Source organism: Ammospiza caudacuta, chromosome 2 (assembly GCF_027887145.1).
Source record: "Ammospiza caudacuta isolate bAmmCau1 chromosome 2, bAmmCau1.pri, whole genome shotgun sequence".
NCBI classification, from domain to species: domain Eukaryota; kingdom Metazoa; phylum Chordata; class Aves; order Passeriformes; family Passerellidae; genus Ammospiza; species Ammospiza caudacuta.
Window position 1 is genome coordinate 119,762,347 of NC_080594.1, and position 19,227 is coordinate 119,781,573.

At 39.8% G+C, this 19,227-nt stretch overlaps 1 protein-coding gene across 1 annotated transcript in view; it reads right to left on the bottom strand.

The window, feature by feature from the left end:
- Positions 1-1,512: 1,512 nt before the first annotated feature.
- Positions 1,513-19,227, bottom strand: part of MORC3 (MORC family CW-type zinc finger 3) — a 31,277-nt gene continuing 13,562 nt past the window's right edge. Inside the window, exons 5-17 of the mRNA XM_058824772.1 lie at positions 16,293-16,440; positions 13,119-13,266; positions 12,902-13,033; positions 12,513-12,632; positions 11,997-12,094; positions 9,943-10,047; positions 9,715-9,837; positions 9,545-9,619; positions 8,435-8,477; positions 7,311-7,495; positions 5,942-6,776; positions 5,655-5,818; positions 1,513-3,060 (exon numbers count right to left, since the gene is read on the bottom strand). Of these exons, the coding sequence (XP_058680755.1) occupies positions 2,907-3,060; positions 5,655-5,818; positions 5,942-6,776; positions 7,311-7,495; positions 8,435-8,477; positions 9,545-9,619; positions 9,715-9,837; positions 9,943-10,047; positions 11,997-12,094; positions 12,513-12,632; positions 12,902-13,033; positions 13,119-13,266; positions 16,293-16,440 (2,330 nt within the window). The 3' untranslated portion in view covers positions 1,513-2,906. The remainder of the gene's footprint in view (positions 3,061-5,654; positions 5,819-5,941; positions 6,777-7,310; positions 7,496-8,434; positions 8,478-9,544; positions 9,620-9,714; positions 9,838-9,942; positions 10,048-11,996; positions 12,095-12,512; positions 12,633-12,901; positions 13,034-13,118; positions 13,267-16,292; positions 16,441-19,227) is intronic.

The following is a 19,227-nucleotide window of genomic DNA, read 5'->3' on the forward strand; positions in this document are numbered from 1 at the left end:
TCCGGGTACAGCAGCACAAGCCCATAAAAGGACCCACGTTAACAAAGGATTAACCCTTAGAAACAACAGCCTGTGGCATATTCATACACCTCACACATGATGCATAAATTCCATTCAAACACAGGATTCTGTCTGGGCAGTGTCAGCTTCTTCCTCTGAATCCTGACAGCACCTTCGAGGCGGGAAGAAGTTTGTTTTTTCTGATAATGGAGCAATAAATTCTTTTTCTCTGAAGGATTCAGGTGTCCTGTGGCTGCTACCTCACTGCCAGTCCTTTCTTTAAAAAAGTATCTTACATAGCATAGTTTCTATTTTAACATTTTTTATAACCTAAAACTATATTTAACACACTGTTTAAGAAAATGAACACAGCATTACTTTCTAACACAACACATATAGTATTCATTTGAATATTTGGAAAAGCCAATCATAAAATACGCATTTTTCACAACAGTAACACCCCAAGCCAGGGGTGTTGGGCTGCAGGAGAAGCCCAGGATGGGCTGTGGGGCTGTGGCCCCATGCCCCTCGAGTCCCCTGGGCAGAGCAGCCATGGCAGAAGTGGCAGCCTGTCCCCACAGAGGGCCATGGTGGGATTTTTTGCCCAAAAGCTCACCCAGATCAGCCTCACCAAGCCTGGCATTTAAGTAATTTACTTTATATGTCACACATCTGCTGTAAAACATTTAGCCTCATGCTCAGACATTCCTGGTCTTACACATACTTCCTGTGTGTTATTAAGTTGGTCACTTTGTCCTTGTTTTCCATGTGAACAATCTGTATATTAGTATTCCTTCCCTCAAAGGGATGCTGCAAGGATAAATATAGTAATGACTGTATTGGCAGAGGCAAGTAAATATTTTATCACAGGCAAGGAATCTCTGCCTTCATACAATTTCTCTGTTAAATGGCATAATTTCTATCAGAAAGCCTTTAAAAAACAGTGCCCTCCTCATCCATCTCCATCAATCTTAACCCCAGGGACCCCCAAACCCTGAGCCACAAACCAACCCCTTCCCTCTCCATCTCTTTCCAGCAGAGGGACAAGGATGTGCCTGGAATAGGGGATTTTAAAATTATTTTTACCAAAGTCCTGAGGAGTTCCACAGCAGTAGGAGCTGCCTTAGAATGGTGCAAGTCCACGTGCTCAGAGAATTTCTGAAGGTGAGGAAGCTCATCCATGAATCCTCACCAGAACTTCCTGAAATTCTGGAATTTCAGCTCAGGAATTCATCTGAATTTGGAAATTTGAAAATTTCCAAATTTGATTTTGGAAATTTCAGCTGCATTGTGGAAATTCAGCTCTCTGAAATTCAGCTCCATTCCACTAAAACCCTCTGGATTATACCAGTGCTGCTTTTCCATATCCAGGACATTCCCATCCCAGTCCAATACCAGACTGAGCCAGGCTTTATTTAGAAACAAACACAAGTGGGGATCCTGCAAACTCCAATTCATATCTTTTTATTTTTTACAAAAAATACATTTTAACAAGTAAATAGAAACCATTTCCATAAGTCCACCATTGTCCAAAGTGTAAATGTACATTGCAAATTTGCCATTTTTAATATAGACATGTGCTCTATTTTGCCAGTTGCCTACAAGAAATTCAGCTACAGTCTGATGAAACATAATAAATAATGATTAAGAAATGGAAAAGCTACACACCAAGAAATGGGAAATATAAACTTTGCAAAAGTCATACATAGTTATATTACAGCCACCTCTTCCCAAATCAAACATTCAATTTCTCTTGATAAAGTACAACAGTAGTGCATTCCCGTTATTGGCATAGAGAGAGATCTTCACTGAAATACTGTCCATGGAAAGAATTCCACTGAACTGCAGCTCAAAGGGACACCAAGGGATTCACTCAGGACAGTAGCAGTGCAAAAGCCACAATATTGGCTTTATTTAAATTAAAAAAAAAAAGATACTTCCTAAGAATTAACATACTGAACACTAATTAAATTATGTATTGAATTTCAAAGCAAGAATGATTTTTCTGGATTGCTCTTTGGGTGACCAATCCCACCACAGAGGAAAAGATGGATTTGCTGTCTTTGCCACCCAGTTTGTCATTCCCAATGACTGGGAAAGAAATCCCTGCAGCTGGCTGGGAATTTCTCTTGGTACCATTGCTTCCAGGTTTTCCATGATAATGGAAAAGTGGGAAGATTTAGAGCACGTAACTCTAAAGGGGGGGATGTGAAAAAGAGGAATTCCCTTTTCCTGCCTGAAGTAAAAACTGTCTAAAGCTGTTGAAGCTGAACATTTTCACCCTGTTGTTTACACCACAGACAAAGAAACATCCCACCTTTTCCAAGTGCTTCCATCCAACTGGTCCATCCCCAGTTTTCAGGATAAAAGCCTTAAGAACCCTTCTTTTGGTAGTACCACACAAATATTCTCCAAATATGGCCCAAATTCTCACCTACTACTCACATTTCTATCCCATGAATGCAACACAGAACACTGCTGGGAGCAATGGAACAACACTGTGGGATACACAACTCTGGGAAGGAAATCAAGGATGTTCTTTTTTCTTTGCATTTCTAAGATATTTCACTACTTTAAAAGAGGAAATACTCACAGGTATTAATGCTTATATAAGATCCAAAGTCAACCAAAAGGTGTCTGTAGAAAAGTATTAAGATTCCTAATAGTAAAAATATCTGCAAATTTAATTACAAATACATTTCCAAAGCAAAATCCTTAATTAAGTACATCAGGGAGGGTCAGTATTGACAGTGCTCCTTGAGGAGGAAGTGAACAGCTAAATGTGGAATATTTACACTGAGAGATCCAACTATGTCAAATATATAAAGTGAAGCAGCCCCATTTACAGTCTGGAACCTACAGGTTATAACGGAAGAGCAATAAAACTCTGCTAAAACACCGAGATTTTAAGTACTGCTGATTTCATGCATTTGTTCCACCACCTGCCCTAAGATTTCATCCACCACATCAATGTCATAATTCACTTGCTGCAGGTCCAGGTCGGGCATGATGGTGGCCAGGAGCTGTCCCACGTTCACTCGCAGGGAGCGCAGCTTCAGGCTGGGGAGAGAGCAGCACAGCATTAGCTGGGGATGGGTTCTGGGTTCAGAGCTCACCTGGCACAGCTGCACTCACAATCCTGCTGGGGGTGCTCCATGACTCCCATAAAACAACAAAAAAATGGATGCAGGTCAAGCTGCATCAAGATTATTTCTAAATCCGTCAGGTTTTCCAAGCTCTTCTTCAGTTTTCAGCTTGAAGGGGGATATTCCCTCAAATTTTCCCTCAACGTTTCAAACCAATACTAAACTGAATTCTTGTCAGAAATATTTCACAATAAGCATTGGTACAATCCTTTCCCCCACACCACCTGTATTTCTCAAAGCAGTTTTAAGGCCTGGGATTTTTATCCATTTGGAAACCCAAACTACCACAACCCACAGGAACAAAAGGAGAGAAAAAGAGAGGAGAAGGCAAGAAAGAGGAGTTGGTCCAAAGGCTTTAAAATATAAACAGGAAGTGGGAGTTCTAGCCCAGGGAAAAGGCTGTGCCTCCCTTTTTTTGGTTTCTTTCCTGGATGTCTTTGCTGTGTCCTCTTCCTGATCAAACTGTTTTGCCATGAGCCATCCCTTCTGTGACCCATTTCCTTCTACTCTCAGATCCTTTCTCCAGCTCTCCCAGTGCTGCCATATCTCCACCAACTTGTGGGGGACGTTACTTCCAACTCCTGCATTTATTTGCTAATTCTTTTAATAAACACACATCGGAGCTGTAATGAAAAATAAAATTAAATGCTGACAGGTAATTTTTAATGTGGGTCAATTTCTTTTTTAAGACTGAGTCTGTGGAAATTATCCAGGTTATTCTTCACTCTGGATCCAGCACTCCGTGGCTGGGCTGCCAATGCCCGGCAGCAGGGAGGAGTCACCGGCCCGGCCCAGCCCAGCAGGAGCTGGGAGGTGCCACCAGCAGAGCGCAGTGCTGGCTGTCACTGCTGGCTGTCACTGCTGGCTGTCACTGTGCTGGCTGTCACTGCTGGCTGTCACTGTGCTGGCTGTCACTGTGCTGGCTCTCACTGCTGGCTGTCACTGCCCTGCCACCCCAGCACCACCGGGACTTCCTCCAGCTTCTGCCCCGGCAGGAGTTCACAGGTGCTCTGTGGAATTTTCAGGGGATTTTTTCCAGCTCATCTGTCCAATTGGTCAAAGTCCCTCAGCAGCAGCTCTGCCCTACTGTGCTCTCTCCAATTTGATGGCATCAGGAATGTATTGAGTTCATTTGGCTCTGTCACCCAGGCCATGAATCCCAGGATCCCCAGGGCTGGAAGAGAACTTTGGGATTATCCAGTCCAACAATCCCCCAAAATGACATCCCCAGGGCTCCTCCTGAACACTCCCACAGACAGTGACTCCAAACCTCCCTGGGCAGCTCAGCCCAAGGCCTGACCACTCTGCCAGGGAAATTTTCTGTGCCAATCTCCAACCTGAGCCTGCCCTGGTGCCATCTGCGACCATTTCCTCTCCTCCTTTCCCTGCCCCTCCTGTCAGGAGCTGTGCAGAGCACTGAGGTCCCCCCTGTGCCCCCTTTTCTCCAGGCTGAGCCCCCCCAGCAGCTTCTCCCTGGATGTTTTCCAGCCCCTCCCTGGCTGCGCTCCAGCCCCTCAATGTCCTTTTAAAGTGGCACAGAAGTGGACACAGGACTTGAGGTGCAAAAGCCTTTTCCATTCTTGGCCTTGCTGCTGCTCCCCAGTCTGCCCTCAGTCACCCCATGCTGCTTGTCCTTACTCCCTTTTGACTCACATGGGGCTCCAGGTGGCTTCCAGGCAGATTTATTCCATGTTTTCCCTGGGATTGAGGCTGCAGTGACAGGATGGAGCTCTGGCTGTCCTAAATATGAGCATAACAAGTGCCTTTTTCCAGGAATGTTAACTTCTGCAGATACTACAAGGCCCTCAGCTCCCTCTGAAACGCCTCTCATCTGGTCCCATGGATCAATTTGCTGAATTGATCCCTTAATTGAGTCCCCTTTTATCCCAGCTGATGCTCCCCCTTTGATTCTCCCCTAGCAGGGACCTCAGCTCACTCTGCTTCCCCCTGCTCTGGGTTTTTTCTGTGTGAGCTGTTCCCACTTCCCAAGAGCTCCAAGCTCTCCAGCTGGAAGTTTCAATCCTTGTTGAATTCCAAGACACACCCCAGACCCTGATTCCACAGGATTTGCCTGCAGCAAGGAGTTCTTACAGGAAAGTTTCAAATCCAGACTCTTCAGTTGATTCAAGAGAGGAAAAACAGACTCTCAAAGTGAAGTTCATTACAGCAGAAAATAATGATCACCCTCCTCTTTCCTGCCTCCCTTTTCTCTCCTTGGTTTGCAAGTTGTGTTTAGAAATTATTCAACATTTGGGATATTTTCAGAAGCATCTGTTTGCTATTCTGTTGTGGCCAATCCTGCTCACACAAATCATAAATCACAAACATCACTTGATAAAAAAGAAAAAAACAACAACATTAGTTAGGAGTCACAAAAGGCAGTAGAAAAGAATTGCAAGCATCACATTTTATTATACAATTATCAAACATAACCTTCATCAAAACATTTGAAATACAACCAACAAGCAAAAATCTTGAAATAACATCTAGAAAGAACAAAACTGATACCTTTCTCCATCAGAAAAATTTACAGAGTCTTCTACATTACTGGTGGTAGAATCATTTGCACGTGCTACAGCCTGGGGGATTGAAGCTTTTAACTGAGCCAGCTCTGCCTTGAGCTCCTCACACTGACAGGCCATTTGGTTCTTCTCCACTTCCAGGACTTCAATCTGCCAATCAAAAGAAAAATAAAGCTGTGAAAACTATTCAAAACCTTGTGTAGTAGAAGTGCTGTGAAACAGGGAGTAAAAAATAGAGATAATCACAGTGTTAGGAGTGTTTTAGCAGGTTACCTGGCTTTTGTAGCCGTCCCTCTCAGTGGTGCACTTGTCCAGCTGCCTGAAAACATCATCCAGCTGCACGGCCATCTCATCCAGCTCACTCCTGCTCTCTCCGTCAGCACATTTGCTGCACTCAGTCTTTAGGTTCTGCAGGGTGCTGCACTGCTCCCTGAGCGTTGCTATCTCGCCCAGGGCCTGCTCATAGAGAGCTGTCACCTCTGCCAGGCTCCTCCCATCAGCGTTCCCTTCTGCACAGGAGGGAGCTGTCTCCGTGGCCTGATGGCACATCTCCTTTTTCACATATTTATTATTCATCTCCAAAAGCTGCTGCTCCAGTGTTTGCACCTGTTTGGTTAACGCTTCACATTTGCTTTGGTACATTTCTTTTTCTCTGTTCAATGATTGCAGCTGATTTTTCAGTTCATTTTCCATCTCTACAGATGTCTCAGGAACACCATTGACCTTGGGCTGCTCCTTTTCCATCCCTGGCCCAGGAACCTGGACTGGGATGTCTTCCACCTCCTCCTTTTTCACCACCAGCTTTGGCAGCTCTGTCTGTGTTGCTGAGCTCAGCTGTTCACTTCTTGCCTCTGAAGTGCTGGCACTGCAAGGTTCCCCCACGGCAGAGTTTTCCTTCTGCTTCTCCTCCTGATCCAAATTGATGCATTCTGTTTTTACCACAGGAACATCAGGATCTGCTGAAGGCTTTGGAGTGCTGCTCTCCTCTAAAATGATGACATCTTCATCATCATCATCCTCCTCCTCGTGGTTGTTGAATGTTTTGTCGCTGAGCCGAGGCGTCTTTAGGGACACGGGTGTCGCACAGCTCTGCGTCCTCCTTTTGAGGCTGAGGAGGAAAACATTAAAATAATCATTATTTATTTATTAAAATATTACAATCATCACTTTATTTGCTTAAATTCTGCCAAATTATTTGTTTCCAAGCACGTGCAGTGTTTCTCTGAGCACTGTTCAAAAACTACCACTCAAAAAAATCACCTGCATGGGATTTTAATCAGAATAAATTCCTGCAAAAACGAGTGCCTGCCATCCACACTCCCACATTATTCTGAAACACACCCAGTATCCCCAGAACACCCCCACAGAGTTTCAGGAAAACTGAAAGCCTGTGGAGTGTGGAGAACACAAATTCTGTTCCTTAGCAGACAAATCACTAAAAATGCTCCTTTCTCGTTTTCTTACATTCACTTTTGTACTTGACAAAGTCTCCTGGAGCTTCCCATGCTCCCAGAATTCCCACAGGAATTTCAGCAGCTGAAGCTTCCCCCAATCATCATTTTCATTAATTTCTCCCCATCATTTTCATTAATTTATTAATTTTAGAAATAAACAGGAATCTCCTTTGTACAGGTCCACTCACCTGCTATCAGCATCCAAATGAGGAGAAGATACTTTAATTAAAATGGGCAGAGATCTTCTAACAGAAGCATCTGAGGATTTTGGTATAAGTAACCTTGGAAGAGATTCCTTTGCACTCGAAGATGAGAATGGTTTGAAGTCTTTACTTGAAGAAACAGATGTTTTTAAAAATATTTCATTATTGATCTATAAGACAATGTAAGTTAAGAATGGAAATAAACAGATATTAGTAGATTCTTCAGGAGAGATTTAAGCAATTCTTTATATACCAACACCTAAAATTCTGACATTTCTATATCCAAGTACCTCCTTGAACCCTGGCTCAGGATTTTGGGATGATAAATGCTGACTAGACTACTGCAAATCCACTTTTTCATTTTAAAGTGCTGTGCAGAATCCCAGGCAAGAGCTTTTCCCAAGCTGTGTCTCTGTCTGGAGTTTGCCCACCAGGACATACATCTCTGGGAAAGCTGCTCAGGGTTCACTCAATTGGCCCAAAATCAGCAATTTTTTCACTTTTCGAAATTCCTTTTGTAGTGGGGGAGATTCAGTGGCAGAGAAAGAGTAAAATAAAATAAATAGGTTAAAACAGCACATGCAGCATCTCTTCTCCAGAAATGATCTTAGGTCAGAAATTGACTTTGAATGCAACTGAAATGAAATCCTACTTAAAAAATTTGATTCTGAGTTAGAATCCAGACCTCCCCATCAAACACCTGGATCTGCATCTGGGTTTAACCTGAATTTGAGTGTCTCCCTGCACAAGTGTAGCTGTTCCACCTCTGTCTGTCCCCACTGAAATCCCCACTTTTAGGGGCATCTTTACTTTTATGTTCTCATCACATCTGTCTCCAACAAATCCCCTTTCAAGGGATTTGTTGGGATTTTAATGTCTTCTTTCAAGAACTGGGTGTCCTGCCATAAGAACAGCCACCAGTGACTGCCATCCCCTCCAGTTCTGCCCAGGGACCTTTGTCCCTCTCAAACTCCTTCCTAAGGAGAAAGGTGGTGGATTTTCCAGCTAAGAAAGGGGATTTGGGGTTTCCTCATGGTGAGCAAATCCTGCAAAGTACAAGTGGATGCTGAAGCAGACCCAGGCAGGCTCCTGGCAGCCCCAGCAGTTACCTGGTGGCTGTACTCCAGTCTCCTCTTCAGTTTTTCCCTGTCCCTGCACAGCAGCAAGGAAAGAATAGAAATGAAATGTTTAGATTCAATTATAAAAACTAAATCTAAGATCTAAAAGCAAACAATACTCCTCATCTCAGCTAGGTACAATAATCCAAGTATTTTTGTTTATTGAATGAAAATTTCCTCAGAAAGCTGGAAGCTTATCTGAGGTTAGCTTAACTTCCAGCAAGTTCCCTCTAGATTATTGATTAAAATATTTACAACAACCCCAAACTCCCACTTCTGGAATATAAGGCAGCATCACAATTACCTAAATCAGTTTTTGTCATGCACCTTAGCTAAGAACCCTTTTATTCCTAAATAAATGTATTGATCTTTTCAATATGCTTCAATGTGGGCCTTTGAAAATTACACAGCCAAGGTCTCCTAAGAGCCCTCAGAGTTTGTTTATGGGACATCCCAACTGATTGTTCATTTATTTACAGGACATCCCAACTGACTGTTCATTTATTTATGGGACATCCCAACTGATTGTTCATTTATTTATGGGATGTCCCAAACTGATTGTTCATTTATTTATGGGATGTCCCAAACTGATTGTTCATTTATCTACAAGACACCCCAAACTGATTGTTCATTTATTGATGGGATCCCAAACTGATTGTTTATTTATTGATGGGATGTCCCAAACTGATTGTTCATTTATTTATAGGACATCCCAACTGATTGTTCATTTATTTATGGGATGTCCCAAACTGATTGTTCATTTATTGATGGGATGTCCCAAACTGATTGTTCATTTATTTATAGGACATCCCAAACTGATTGTTCATTTATTTATAGGACATCCCAAACTGATTGTTCATTTATTTATGGGATGTCCCAAACTGATTGTTCATTTATTTATAGGACATCCCAAACTGATTGTTCATTTATTTATAGGACATCCCAAACTGATTGTTCATTTATTGATGGGACATCCCAAACTGATTGTTCCCACACTGCCAAATCCTCTGGAACATCTCTCTGGGAGCTGGGCTGTCACCCCAAATGCTGCCCAGCTGTCCTTGGTAGTGTTTAGAGCCCTGTAGAAGTCTCAGAACTCACTTTTTCTTGTAGGTTTTCTCGTACGTGGGGTGTATTAAATCATCATCCTCCGGCTCTTCTGGCACGTTACAATTCCTGAGGGAAGGAAGAGAACAGAGAAAACCCCACAGGAGAAGGAGCTGAGCAGCCCTGCTGCTGCCAGGGGGGTGTGAGGACGGGGTGTCCCTTACCTGAACTGGGGGTCGGGGTTCAGGGAGCAGTACCACTTCTCGGGCAGGTGCTCGATCCCGTCCGGCAGCTTGCGCCACTTGAGGCAGGCGTCGCACTGCACCCACGTCTGGTCAGGCTGTTTCCTGAAAAACCCAAATAAATCAGCACCTGCACGCCAGGGAGGGCTCTCCTGTCACACAGACCAGGGACAGAGTGCTCGGCTCCCTGCTGTCACACATGGGACTCACTGGATCTCCTCGACGGGCAGAGCCAAGGGATATTCCTCGTTTTTCTTGGTTTTCATCTCGTTCCAGTAATCGTTGAGCTTCTCTCCCAGTGCTGCTATTGTGAGTCTGCAAAGAAAAGAATTTAAAGATCACCTTGAACAATCCAATTCTAGCACAGAAAAAAACTTTATAAACTCCAGTGACAGAAAAAGTGCATGAACCACTTTAATATTCCTAATTGCATAAGAGTGGGAAAAAAGCTTTTCCTTTTTTCTTTTATAAAAAGTTTTTATTTAGAAACCTGTAGAAGTGAGGAATTGTCTGAATTCATGTTTGTCAGCAAAGGAACTCCTGGAAATACAAGTCAGAGCACAAAGACTGAAATCAAAAGTGCTGCTGATGGACAGAGCAAATCCTGGAGGGGCTTCACCAGCTCAGCCTCAACCTGGGAATTTAAAAAAGCACAAAACCAATCCAGCACCTGACCTTGGTTCTGGCTGTTCCTGCACATCCCAAGTGCAGGTTCATGGCTACTCTCAGGCTGATGTCCAACTTTACAACAAGGAGCTGGCAAACATTTGATACAAACTCGGCACTCTGATAAAAGGAGCAGCTCAGTTTCACTCAGGGTAATTTTCAGTTTTGTTTCTGAGTTTTTTGTTTGGTGCAGCTCAGGGACTGCCAGAGCTGGCACGCCCAGGAGGGAGAGGTGAGCAACAAGCACAAAGGCCCCAGGGGAGGGGAGGGGAGCCCCTGGAATCCAGCTCTGAGCAATCCAGTGCACGAGTAACCAGCCCAGCCCCGGGCCTCAAACCAACACCAATGTTTGTGCAGTGAACTCCAAGTGTGACCAGAGCTTGGATCCAGGTCAGCTCTGCAGGAATTGCTGAGCCAGGGGACACAGAAGGGCAGAAAGGAGCAGCGAGCCATGGATGGGACCACGTCCCCTTTGTGGGGAGGGAGAAGTACAGGGCACCTTTCCATCGGGTTCACAACTTTCCAGCCCAAAACAAAATATTTCGTGAAATCCTGGAGCACTCCTGGCACAAAAAGCTTCCCAGGATCTGTCTCAAGTGCGGTGTCCCTGTGCCCACCCACGTCCCAAGTGCAGGGGAGGTGGCTGGGGGTAACAGCAGACAAAGCTGGGGAGTTCCATTGCCATTCACAGCACTGAAAGCAGAGGGGAAATGCAGCTGCTGCTGCTGCATGGAATGAATGCAGCTGCCATGGGGAATGCTCCTGGGGACACCACAGCCAGGTCCTGCTGGGATCCCTGCAGGAATGGGAACTCCATGGCCCCAGGAGCTGACAGAGCAGCCAGGACAGGAGAAGCTGTTTTGTTAATGAAGCAGCAGCTGGGTGAATTCCCTCTCCTCAGATGAACTTGCCTCATTATAATTTAATTGTAAGATGAACTCACACCTCCACCCCAAAGTTGTGTCCAGGAACAACTGGATGAGGCACTCGAAGGTCTGGAGGTCTTTTCCAGCTTTAATAATCCTCTGATTCTCCCCCCTTGTCTGGATATTGACTTAATTACAGTTTTTGGACATGGTTGGGCACAAATTCCAGATTTCCTGGGGTGCTGACACACAAATCAAACCCAAGGGATTGAGGAAACCTCCTTTTCATGTAAAGTGTTCAAAACACCCCAAAAAGTGGAAAAATTCCCTGCTCCCTGTGCCTGCCCAGGGCATTCCCAGCTCCTGTGCCAAGGGAACTGCTGGTGCCACACACAGGAAATGGTTCAATCAATGTTTGCAGTCAATGCCCAACATTTCCACATTAAAATCCACATTAAAAGCCCTGCTGGGCACATGGAAAATGCCTCCTCCTGAACAGCAACTAAAGAATATCCAGGAAAAACATGGGAAAAAGGTGCTGTGGCTATTGTGGGAAAATATTTATAAGGAAAGAGGAGGGCAGACAAAAAAGGATCTAAAAAGAACTGTTTGCATTTAAACCAGGTTTGGCCACAACACCAGAAACTTTTATTCTTCCTATTTAAAGAAGCAGCTTTATCAAGTGTTTCCCAGGAAATAATAATATGGGCTAGAAAATGCAGATAAAAATACCTGTATTCATTGGTGTAGTCAAAATCCTGTTTGTTGTGAGTTGGTTTTAGGAAGTTGCACTCAATAATCCCAACAACACCCACACCCATGTTGTTTGCCTGCAAGGAATTAAAGTTTATCAGGAAAACCAACACAAAATCCATGCCAATATTGCAAGAGTTTGCTGGAGGTAATTATTAACTGTATCTACAGTGGGGAAAAAGGATTTTCTGGCTTGTGACTGCTCTGCAAGGAGAAAGTCTTGATATAAACCCCTAAAGAACAAATCCTCTGCTTTACCCCTCTTTTTGTCCTGAAAGATGTGCTCAGATTCATATTTGTATCAAATTCATTTTTGTATCAAACAGCCTCAAAACCAAACAACTTAATACAATTTTTAACTTCTGCACACAGTAAAAAAAAGGTGATTTTATAAAGTATACACCAATATCTTGCTTTCCATCCGTATTTTTTTAAATCAGTGTTTGAATGGAATTTATCACGATGTTGAAATACTCTGAAGCCTCAATCTCTTACCTTTAACTGACAGCCAACTCTCTCATAAGCTTTGATGAGTCTGTTTTTGTGGTACATCATTATTCCATAATGATCTTTGTTCCTGCAGTTAAATCCAAAAGTAATTCTGACTGTTTTGGCCTTTGGGCAGATATTAAGGAAAAACAGGGTGAATTTCAGAGAACACAAAAAATAAGAGTTAATCTGAGTGGGTCTTAAGAGCTTTCTTTTCTTATATTGAGATAATTCCTTCAGTAGGACTTAAAAAAAACAGAACAAAACAACAACAACAAAAAACCAAACCAAACAAACACCAAAACCCCCACAAAAAATAACCCAAAATGTATCAACAGAACTGAACAAAATCCAGTCACAGAATTCAGTTCTGCAAAGGAAATATTAAAGGATACATTGAGAAATTTGGGTCTGTAAATATCCCTCTCAATGAAGGCCAAACTTTTGGAAACCAGCTGTGTTTTCACTTTCTGCCCTCTCAGGATGATCTGCATGGTTGGCTTCAGGTACAAAATACTGCAGTAAGCCTATAAAACAGATTCTGTTAAAATTAAAACATTTACACCCTCCAGCTTCCAAAAATAATCCCAATTTTAAAGACCCAACACGTACTCTTAGGGAGTAATCACTTTCTGGAACAATCTGGTCCATCCTCTCCTGTTTTTTGTAGCCTCTTTTGCCTGTTTCATCCAAGTCTTCTGGAATTCTGATGTCATATTTGTCCTTGTCAAAGTCAAATTCTGGTTTGTCATTTTTGTCTCTAAGAATGAAGATGGGAAAATGTATTAATTATAGGGGGGGGGAAAAGCAAATGCAAAAGGAGGTGTTGTGGTGGAGCCAGGAAAGAAGGAAAAAAGGGGAATTCCTCAGAGATTTGCTAAAATAAAAAATGGGAGGCTGGACTCAAATGTGTAAACTGCACACAGCTCGTTCCAGTTATTCCACACACAAAGAAATTCAAAATCTTTCTGTGTTTGCATACAATGAAAGAAAATATTAAATTAATGAGAGGTAAGAGACTGGATTTCCCTGAATTTCTAAGGTTCCAAATCCTTCTATGTTTGCACACACTGAAAGAAAATATTAAATTAATGAGAGGTAAGAGATTGGATTTCTCTTACTGAGGTTCCAGATGCTTCTGTGTTTGCAAACACTGGAAGAAAATGTGAGATTAATGACAGGTAAGAGACAGGGTTTATCTTTCTAAGATTCCAAATACTTCTGTGTTTGCAAACACTGAAAGAAAATGTGAAATTGGTGAGAGGTAAGAGACTGGATTTCTCTTACTTTCTAACATTCCAAATCCCTCTTTGTTTGTATACACTGAAAGAAAAAATGAAATTAGTGAAAATTAAGAGACTGGATTTCTCGTACTTTGTAAGATTCCAAATCCTTCTGTGTTTGCACACATTGGAAGAAAATGTGAAATTAATGAGATGTAAGAGACTGGGTTTATCTTTCCAAAATTCCAAATTCTTCCATGTTTGCACACTGAAAGAAAATGTGGAATTAATGAGAGATAAAAGACTGGATTTCTCTTACTTTGTAAGATTCCAAATCCTTCTTTGGTTGTATAAACTGAAAGAAAATATTAAATTAATGAGTGGTAAGAGACTGGATTTCTCTTACTTTCTAACATTACAAATCCTTCTATATTTGCATGCACTGAAAGAAAATGTGAAATTGGTGAGAGGTAAAAGACTGGATTTCTCTTACTTTGTAAGATTCCAAATCCTTCTGTGTTTGTATACACTGAAAGAAAATATGAAATTAGTGAGAGGCAAGGGACTGGATTTCTCTTACTTTCTAACGTTCCAGATCCTTCTATGTTTGCACACACTGAAAGAAAATATGAAATTAAAGAGATGTAAAAGACTGCATTTCTCTTACTTTCTGAGGTTCCAAATCCTTCTGTGTTTGCATACACTGAAAGAAAATGTGAAAAGTGAGAGGTAAGAGACTGGGTTTCTCTTACTTTCTAACGTTCCAAATCCTTCTGTATTTGTATAGACTGAAGGAAAATATGAGATTAATGAAAGGTAAGAGACTGGCTATCTCTTACTTTCTAAGATTCCAAATCCTTCTATGCTTGCAAATACTGAAAGAAAATGTGAAATTAATGAGAGGTAAGGGACTGGGTTTCTCTTGTTTTAAGATTCCAGATCCTTCTATGTTTTTTTCAGTGTGTGCAAAGAGTGAAATTATTGACAGGTAAGGGACTGGATTTCTCTTACTTTCTAAGATTCCAGACGCTTCTATGTTTGCACACACTGAAAGAAAATGTGAACTTGATGAGATGTAAGAGACTGAGTTTATCTTTCTAAAATTCGAAATTCTTCTATGTTTGCACACTGAAAGAAAATGTGAAATTAGTGGGGTGTGAAAGACTGGCTTTCTCTTACTTTCTAACATTCCAAATCCTTCTGTGTTTGCACACACTGAAAGAAAATGTGAAATTAAAGAGAGGTAAGAGATTGGATTTCTCTTACTGATGTTCCAGATGCTTCTATGTTTGCAAACACTGAAAGAAAATGTGGAATTAGTGAGAGATAAAAGACTGGATTTCTCTTACTTTGTAAGATTCCAAATCCTTCTGTGTTTGTATACACTGAAAGAAAATATGAAATTAGTGCGAGGCAAGGGACTGGATTTCTCTCAGTTTCTAAGATTGCAAAGCCTTTTATGTTTGCATACACTGAAAGAAAATGTGAAATTAAAGAGAGGCAAGGGACTGGGTTTCTCTTACTTTCTGAGGTTCCAAATCCTTCTATGTTTGCACACACTGGAAGAAAATATGAGATTAATGAAAGGTAAGAGACAGGGTTTCTTTTACTTTCTAAGATTCCAAATCCTTCTATGCTTGCAAATACTGAAAGAAAATATTAAATTAATGAGAGGTAAGGGACTGGATTTCTCTTGTTCTCTAAGATTCCAGATCCTTCTGTTTTTTTCAGTGTATGCAAAGAGTGAAATTAATGAGAGGTAAGGGACTGGATTTCTTTTACTTTCTAAGGTTCCAAATGCTTCTGTGTTTGCACACACTGAAAGAAAATGTGAAATTAGTGAGAGATAAAAGACTGGATTTCTCTTACTTTGTAAGATTCCAAATCCTTCTGTGTTTGTATACACTGAAAGGAAATATTAAATTAATGAGTGGTAAGAGACTGGATTTCTCTTACTTTCTAACATTACAAATCCTTCTATATTTGCATGCACTGAAAGAAAATGTGAAATTGGTGAGAGGTAAGAGACTGGGTTTCTCTTACTTTCTAAGATTCCAGATCCTTCTATATTTGCACACACTGAAAGAAAATGTGAAATTAGTGAGATGTAAAAGACTGGGTTTCTCTTACTTTCTAACATTCCAAATCCTTCTGTGTTTGCAAACACTGAAAGAAAATATGAAATTAATGAGAGGTAAGAGACTGGATTTCTCTTGTTTTCTAAGATTCCAGATCCTTCTATGTTTTTTTCAGTGTGTGCAAAGAGTGAAATTATTGACAGGTAAGGGACTGGATTTCTCTTACTTTCTAAGGTTCCAGATGCTTCTGTGTTTGCACACACTGAAAGAAAATGTGAAATTAAAGAGATGTAAAGGACTGTGTTTCTCTTACTTTCTGAGGTTCCAAATCCTTCTGTGTTTGCACACACTGAGAGAAAATGTGAAAAGTGAGAGGTAAGAGACTGGGTTTCTCTTACTTTCTAACGTTCCAAATCCTTCTATGCTTGCAAATACTGAAAGAAAATGTGAAATTAAAGAGAGCTAAGGGACTGGGTTTCTCTTACTTTCTGAGGTTCCAGATGATGATCCTGGTGCCCTTCTTGCCAATGATGGCATCGAGCTCTGCCAGCAGCTTCTCCTCAGTGGAGAACAGGGAATGGGTGAGGATGGCCCTGAGGCTGTTCCTGCACTCTGCAGGGTCACTGAGCTGCCGTGGGCTGAGTCAAGGACAGGGACAGGGACAAGGACAGGGACAGGGACTGGGGCAGAACTGCAGCAAATGGGGAAATGTCACACCCAGTGCCCAAATCCCACTGCACATCCAGGGAAATGTCACACCCAGTGCCCAAATCCCACTGCACACCCCAGGGAAATGTCAGCACCCAGTGCCCAAATCCCAAATCCCACTGCACATCCAGGGAAATGTCACACCCAGTGCCCAAATCCCAAATCCCACTGCACACCCCAGGGAATGTCACACTCAGTGCCCAAATCCCAAATCCCACTGCACACCCCAGGGAATGTCACACCCAGTGCCCAAATCCCACTGCACATCCGAGGGAAATGTCACACCCAGTGCCCAAATCCCACTGCACATTCAGGGAAATGTCACACCCAGTGCCCAAATCCCAAATCCCAAATCCCACTGCACACCCCAGGGAAATGTCACACCCAGTGCCCAAATCCCAAATCCCACTGCACATCCCAGGGAAATGTCACACCCAGTGCCCAAATCCCACTGCACATCCCAGGGAAATGTGAGCACTCAGTGCCCAAATCCCACTGCACATCCAGGGAAATGTCACACTCAGTGCCCAAATCCCACTGCACATCCAGGGAAATGTCACACTCAGTGCCCAAATCCCACTGCACATCCAGGGAAATGTCACACCCAGTGCCCAAATCCCAAATCCCAAATCCCAAATCCCACTGCACATCCAGGGAAATGTCACACCCAGTGCCCAAATCCCACTGCACATCCAGGGAAATGTCAGCACTCACTGCCCAAACCCCAAATCCCAAATCCCACTGCACATCCAGGGAAATGTCACACCCAGTGCCCAAATCCCACTGCACACCCCAGGAAAATTTTGATATAAATATCCATACGTGTTTGAAAATGAAAAATTTTGATAGAATTTTTTGTATAAACTCATTTTTTATACAAATTATATCAAATTAAAAATTTTATGTAAAAATTATAGTAAAAATTATTTATATTTGGAATTTTAATATAAACACCGATATATAAATTTGAAAATTTGATTCAAATTTTCATATAAATCCGTATAAATATTCACAGAAATTGTTATAAATTATATCAAATTTTAAATCGGATATAAAATAAAATTTAAAAATTGATATAAAATAAAATTTTAAAATTTATATAAATTTAAATTTTTTATATAAATTTGAAATTTCGATATAAACACCGATATATAAATTTGAAAATTTGATTCAAATTTTCATATAAATCCGTATAAATATTCACAGAAATTGTTATAAATTATATCAAATTTTAAATTTGATATAAAATTAAATTTAAAAATTGATATAAGTTTAAATTTTTTATATAAATTTGAAATTTCGATATAAACACCGATATATAAATTTGAAAATTTGATTCAAATTTTCATATAAATCCGTATAAATATTCACAGAAATTGTTATAAATTATATCAAATTTTAAATTTGATATAAAATTAAATTTAAAAATTGATATAAGTTTAAATTTTTTATATAAATTTGAAATTTTGGTATAAACACCAATATATAAATCTGAAAATTTGATATAAAATTATATTAAATATTGATATAAATTTGAAATTTTCATAGACACACTGATATATAAATTTTTAAATTGATATACATTTTCATATAAATTATATCAAATTTGAAAATTTGATATAAATTTGAAAATTGATATAAGTTTGAAAATTTGATATGAATTTCAAAATTTTTCTTATCTCCAAGGAGAAAATTGATATAAACATCCATGTATAAATTTGAAAATTGATGTAAGTTTTCATATAAATTCATGTTTAATATAAATTATATTAAATTTGAAAATTTGATATAAATTTGATAAATTTATTTTGTATAAATTGGATAATTTGATATGAATTTTCATATAAATTCATGTTTGATATAAATTAAGTTTGAAATTTTGATAAAAACTTGAAAGTTTGATATTATCATCCCTGTACAAGTAAATTTGAAAATTTGATATAAATTTGATAATTTTGTATAAATTAGATAATTTGATATGAATTTTCATATAAATTCATGTTTGATATAAATTAAGTTTGAAATTTTGATAAAAACTTGAAATTTTGATATTATCATCCCTGTACAAATAAATTTGAAAATTTGATGATAATTTGATATGAATTTTCATATAAATTCATGTTTGATATAAATTAAGTTTGAAACTTTGATAAAAACTTGAAATTTTGATATGATCATCCCTGTCCAAATAAACTTGAAAATTTGATATAAATTTGATAATTTTGTATAAATCGGATAATTTTATATGAATTTTCATACAAATTCATGTTTGAGATAAATTAAGTTTGAAATTTTGATAAAAACTTGAAATTTTGATATGATCATCCCTGTCCAAATAAACTTGAAAATTTGATATAAATTTGATAATTTTGTATAAATTGGATAATTTGATATGAATTTTCATACAAATTCATGTTTGATATAAATTAAGTTTGAAATTTTGATAAAAACTTGAAATTTTGATATTATCATCCCTGTCCAAATAAACTTGAAAATTTGATATAAATTTGATAATTTTGTATAAATTGGATAATTATATATGAATTTTCATATAAATTCATGTTTGATATAAATTAAGTTTGAAATTTTGATAAAAACTTGAAATTTTGATATTATCATCCCTGTACAAATAAACTTGAAAATTTGATATAAATTTGATAATTTTGTATAAATTGGATAATTTGATATGAATTTTCATATAAATTCATGTTT